This window comes from Coregonus lavaretus (assembly GCF_964263955.1).
Source record: "Coregonus lavaretus genome assembly, chromosome: 27".
Classification (NCBI taxonomy): domain Eukaryota; kingdom Metazoa; phylum Chordata; class Actinopteri; order Salmoniformes; family Salmonidae; genus Coregonus; species Coregonus lavaretus.
In genome coordinates, this window is record NC_140014.1 from 19,621,685 (window position 1) to 19,628,202 (window position 6,518).

Below are 6,518 nucleotides of genomic sequence, written 5' to 3' on the forward strand. Positions count from 1 at the left end.
GTTGGGTTCGCGAGAATTTTCAGACATCAGAATGGGTTCGTGGGCCAAAAAAGTTTGGGAACCCCTGGCCTACAGAGTTGCAGAAGTACGGAGAAGAAATAGAAGACGTCCAAGGGTTGTCTAATTCTCATACACACTCTAAAAAATGTCTGTGAACGTGACACATCTGTCTCTTATATAAGAGCAAATGTACTGCTTTCCTATCCTAGTATTCAAGGTCATTTTCAATATTTTACATATTTATATGTACAGTACATTTAATGTTGCAGAGTTATCTTTAGGATGTCAGTGAGATGGATGGTAGGTGCAGTAGATGGTACACTCTTGAATCAGAATGTGTGGGTCAAAAAGGATTACAGTCCAAGTACACACTCTTAGAAAAAAAAGTCCCCATAGGAGAGCCCCTTGAAGAACCCTTTTTGGTTCCAGATAAAGTATTTCTACCTGGAACCAAAAAGGTACCTGGAACCCTTTTTTCTGAGAGTGCAGAGTGCCTTGGGTGAAATATTGATGAGTGGGGCCTGTGGCTGGGGCTGTGACTGCATGTGCCCTACCAGACCCAGGGTGTTGGGGGTCTGGAGGCAGAGCATGTGTGCTGCCTACACCCCAGGCCCGCATCAATATTTCATGGCAACACACAGACGCGACATCATGATCTATTATTATCTCTTTGACCTCCCTGCATTGTCTTGTTCCTGGCACTTGTGTTCTCCTCAGACTGACATAAGCCACAGACACGGCTGAGAAGGAGTACAGGATTTATTGCATGGAGCTCAGGCACTATAGATTGCATACAGTACATGTATAAGTCATCATAATATAATGGAGTTATGTAAGTGTACTGAATAATTGCTATTACAGTATGTACTTATGCAGATAAAAACACCATGAATACATATCAGAATGGGTCAGAGGATGTATAATTCTTCAGATATCTCTACAGGGGCAACACGATACCCGCCTAACACATGATTTCTCCACATCACTGCAACAACAAAGCACTTAAAGTAAAATAGATTCATTCCATTTTGGGGTGGCCAAACTAAATACCCTTGTATATATAACAATAGATACTTAAGATTTATTTTAAACTGTGGCCACATAGTCTGCATGCAATATATATATATATATATATATATATATATATATATATATATATATATATATATATTATTCTTACATAACAATTGTGTAGCAATCTGCACACATATCTCTAGGTTATTTTCTTATTCATTTATCTGATAGATTGAATTCTACTGTGACATAATACTTTGATGGAGTTTACACATACGTTTCTAATTTCTATGAGCATTTAGGAGGGATATTTGTAACATGAACTGCTACAATATATATTTTCCTAAATCTGGAGGGATAACATGTCTCAATTTCAAATGTATGAAATGTGCTATATATAGCCAGTACAATAAAATAATAGAAATAACAAATATGATTCAGTTATCTGTCACAAAAAGTGATTTATACAATCAACAATGATAACTAATGATAATAATAGTAAAGTATCAATATAAGTATCCATATAAATCTTATGGTTGGTACCTACCAAAGCATAAATATTCACTGTTGTGTGCATACCTTTTATAGTGCATTGGATTACTGCAGTCCATTAGTGGGTGCTCTGTTTGAAAACACAAATCACAAGATTTTATGCCCCATTAAGTAATTCTCCTCTGAGCTTGGCAGAGATCTTGTAGTTCAGGGGCTTCAGTGTTAACCCATAGGAGCAGTCTAAGGAGAGGTCCTGATTATTCTCAAAACTGCACTGGTGAATCAAAATAGCAGAAAATAAAAAAACCTCCACTTTGGCGATTTGTTCACCGATACATCGCCTCTTCCCTGCTGAGAATATCAACACACTGTTGGTCAGGTCCTTGTCAAGGGCACCATTTTCATCTAGGAACCGTGAGGGGTCAAAAAGATGTGGGTCCTTCCACTTTAAAGGGTTGTGGTTGACGGACCACTGGTTAATGAAGACCACCGTGTCTTTGGGGATGTGGAAGCCTTCGATGGTGACATCTGAGGTGGTGGAGTGTGGGATGGTGAGGGGTACAAAGCTGGTATAGCGCATGGTTTCATAGATAACAGCATCTAGGTAAGCCAGGCTGGCTTTGTCCTCAATACAGGGCAGCCTGTCACGGCCTACCACTTTGTCAATCTGCTCCTGCACTCTGGTTTGGATTGTGGGGTATTTTGCCAATAAAAGAAGCATCCAATGAAGGCAAGTGGACACAGTATCCAGTCCCGCACCAATCAGATCGGACACTGTCCCTTCTGTGTGGGCCTCCGTCAACCCGGTATCACTGCCTGCTTTGTCAATTACCTCAATAATGGCGTCACTCATGTCCCGGGTCACTTCAGGGTCAAACGTCTCCCTGTGCTCCACCACCTTGTCTCTCACAAAGGTGAAAAACTCTTTATTGAGGTCTTTGAAGCTCTGGTAGACTCTGCGGACAGGATTTGGGAAATATTGAAGCCAGGGCATGACATCCACCAAGCTGCCAGCCCCCACCGTCTCTCCAAACTTGTCCACGCTGCCCAGAAGGGTTCTAAACTCCATGTCATCATGTCCATAACGCTTTCCAAAGCACAGGGCACAGATTACATTAGCAGCAGCTACTGTCAGTTCATGAGCAGGGTTGAAAAACTGTCCCTCAGCACTGAGTTTGAGGAAAGCTTCAATTAGCTCAGTGGCCTCTGCCACAATGTGCTGTTCAAATGCTTTTTTGGTCTGGCTGTTGGCAGAGTAGAAAGCTCTAATGGTGGACAGAGCGATCTTCCGGTGGGTCCTCCACTGTTTGCTGTAGTTAGAGAATGTCATGCTGTTACCACCTGACACAGACTGAAAAGACACAAAGTTGGGTCTGCCTGCAAACTCTGTGCTGTGTTGAACCAAGGCTTCTCGTATTGCTGTGTCTCCATTGAGCACCACTATGTTGTTGCAGCCCAGTCGTATCTGATACACGTTGCCGTACTTCTTTGCCAGCTTGGAGAAGGTGATATGAGGCATCTTCCCCAGCTGCATGGCATTGCCCACCACCGGCCAGGCAAAGGGTCCTGGCAGCCTTCTCTTGAGTCTGAGATTCCTGACCCACAGCCAGGCTTCTAGACAGAAGAGGAAAACAAAGGAGGCAACCAGAGCTGGCTGGACCTGTCCACTCCACTCCCTGATGATGCTGCTGCCCTTCACCCCAAACTCTGTGTCCAGCAGTGCCATGGTGCTGAGATGTTCTAATTCTGGTGCCCAATCCTTCAAATTCTGAGAGAGATCCCACTTTTCTTTGTTGAACGTTATTCCTGGTAACCGGATATTTAAAATGGGTCCTTCTCCCCACCTCAATTCCAAATAAACAGAATAAAAATGTTGTCTGTTTTTAAGTATGGTCAGTCCTACATTATCATCTGAAAATGTATAAAATGAATCAAGACATCGAAGAAGGTTTTCAGCGCCACTTACACACTACTGTGTCTGTCTCCTCCTCCTCCGTGCTGGTTTGTGAACAGGCTCGATCAGGTTGAGTGGTTAGCAGTAGTGCAGTCGGTGTCCGTCTTCAGATGACCACATTAGAGGAATGCAGATTTCAGCCTTGACACTCTCCCTTATATCTGCTCAGTGGGAGGGTTCAGGGACTTAAAACTCCTATTCATTTTTTTTTTTTGTGCCGAGGTGCTCATTCCAGCGGAGTCTTTCTTATACCTAACACTCAATGCCACTGTGAGACAAAGAGGAAAGCAGCAACCAGTCAGGCCTGCCAGCCAAGGACTAAAACAGAAGGAGTTTAGATTTAGCGGGCCAGAGGGTCTAAAAGACTGGGCTGCACTACCTTTAAACACAATACAGGTACCCCAGGGGAGAATTTTAGAACATGGTGTAGTAGTTAGGGTTCAACATTTCAGTCACACAGACCACCATAGCTAAACTCACCATAGCTAATCTCAGGGGACACTGATTGGTCCGGTTATATTCTAGATTATGAAAATCGCTTGATTGCCTCTTTATAGGAGCGATTCCAGACTGAAATACAGCGTATATAAAGCAAAAGTCTCAGTGAAGTACCCAGGCTAAGGCAGGACTACTTGTAACTTTGGAAGGAGCTTTCTTCTGTCGATTGTAAACTAATGTATGCATTTTTTATGACATTATTTTATTTTTGTTAATCTGTTATTTTCAGCCTATGCTCTGTTAACTCTAAACACCACTAGGAATAGAATCCAAGATATGACCACGAAAGCTCTGGGTTTTGGATCTGGACACAGACAGATACACACTGTACAATACACTTTTATATGTTCTATAAAAGTATATACAGTATTTACCAGAGCTTTTCTTAGCATAATGGTCATTTTATAAATAGTAAATGAGATAATGTAGCTCTTAGGCTGGTGGCTATATCAAAATAGTTTAAAAATGAATTCAAAACAGGGACCTCTGGCAATAACACTAGTAATAAGGCTGTTCAGAGAAACAAATAACCTTTAAAAAGTAGACCTACTTGGGTTTCAATGCTATTCAGCAGCAATTTAACTACTATGGAATTCTGTACTCTAATGGACCAGTGATAGTTATGCTGCAAGGAGAGATTCTTCACTTGTATCATGTATTGTTGCTAAACCAGATCACAATTCAAATACATTTTATAATAATAAATACATATTTAAATAAATAAATAAATAGTTAAATAGTTAGGTGGGTGCTTATATTTGTCAGACTTCACACGTGTACAAGTTTGTATTATACGCATGTTGTACATTGTGTTGTATTTGCATATCCCAACTCTCCGTTATCAATGGCGACCCTGGAGCAATTAGGGTTAAGTGCCTTGCTCAAGGGCACATAGACAGATTTTTCACCTTGTCGGCTCGGCAATTCAAACAAACAACCTTTCAGGTTACTGTCCCAACGCTCTAAACGCTAGGTTACCTACCACCTGATGTGTTTCTGACAGTTTTGATTAGAGAAAACATGCAGGACTGGTGTAGATTAGCTGTAAAACATGATGAATGTTAACAGTGGTAAAGACTTGTTTACAGTTTTATTATATGTTATCACATGTTTATTGTATTTTAAAATGTACCCTAGAGTGTGTATTTCCATAACGATCTTTATTTTGTCATATGTTATGCACCAGCTCATATTCATTGCACTGTACATGGAGTGTGTTACTACAAAGAACAACACATTGCAATGGACAGGAGATTGCACTCCTTCCAATTATGAGATGCTTAATGGGTTAACCAATGACAAACAAGAGAGAAGCAGAATCAGTCACTTTCAACCCCTGACTGTTTTAAACTTTGCTTTATTCATTCCAGATATAGCTTATTTTTCAATCGTATATATATATATATATATATATATATATATATATATATATATATATATATATATATATATTTTTTTTTTTTTAAATAACAACACAGTATTTTATATGATGAATCCTTGCCTGGACATTCAACACATGCTGTAGTTGAGTTTCTTGGTTTGAGAGAGGCAGAGATTCTGAACACTATTTCATAAATTACTGAATATGTGCTCTTTGACAAAGGTGAAATGACATCCATATAGATTTCAGACCCTTGAGGTGTAAACAGACATGCGTTTGTTTAAATACATAAAGACTTGAAAACTCCATTGATTTGTGTAGTAGTATTGTATTTAGTGACAGTTGGTTTGGATAGAAAGGGATGGGTTGTGTAGCTGGAGTGCCTGTTCAGTAGATTTCTAAGGAGATCATTGCAGTCAGTGTCTGGAGTTGGTCATCTCTCATGTGTTCATCAGCATTATCAATCCCACACTTCTAGACTGCAGTAGAAACCCACCTCTCCATTGAAACACCTCCAAACTTTATTGGGGACACTGAGCTTGAAGTTACACAGAGGTGACAATGCTGTTATCTCTGAATTGTCTTCACACTGTAGGCTGTGGCAAATACATAACTTGATTTTCCCTTTAGCAGTTCATCAGCATCTGTTATCTTCCGACAGTATTTCAATGTGTTCATATGCATGGTGTACAGTAGATAGTGGTTTGGATTATAATACAAATATTGTTCATACCTGAAATATATCTATACAAATATTTTGTGACTGCTTTATGTGAAAAGGTTAACTACATTGATACATCACCATCTTGATGAGAGGAATCCAAAAAGTCCTCAAGGCAACAAACTATGGTCCCTCAGGTGTGACTACAACATTCACAAACACTCACAAGCATATTATACTGTGATATGACTTTCCATTGACTGTTGAGTGCTATTCAAGTTTCATGCACATATTTTCATACGTTAACATGCTGAATACTGTATATGAAGTACGCTCAAAACTCAAAATCTATATAAAACAAAAGTATACTGCCTTAAAGAATATGATCAACTACATAGTTTGAGAACTTGTTCAACTTCATTGACCCCATGACCCGACCCCTGGCCCCCAACACAGGAGATTCATCTCTGCCTAGCAAACTTTCCATTACTGTAATCATACTTTCAATTCTGTATCAA

The 6,518-nt window shown here is 40.0% G+C and overlaps 1 protein-coding gene across 1 annotated transcript; it reads right to left on the reverse strand.

Moving 5' to 3' along the window:
- Nucleotides 1–1,663: 1,663 nt before the first annotated feature.
- LOC311102707 (cytochrome P450 1B1-like) lies at nucleotides 1,664–3,232 on the reverse strand (the record flags this gene model as incomplete). Its single annotated transcript, XM_084144079.1, has 1 exon — nucleotides 1,664–3,232. The coding sequence occupies one exon, from the start codon at nucleotides 3,230–3,232 to the stop codon at nucleotides 1,664–1,666; it is 1,569 nt and encodes a 522-aa protein (XP_084000205.1).
- Between the last annotated feature and the right edge of the window lie 3,286 nt (nucleotides 3,233–6,518).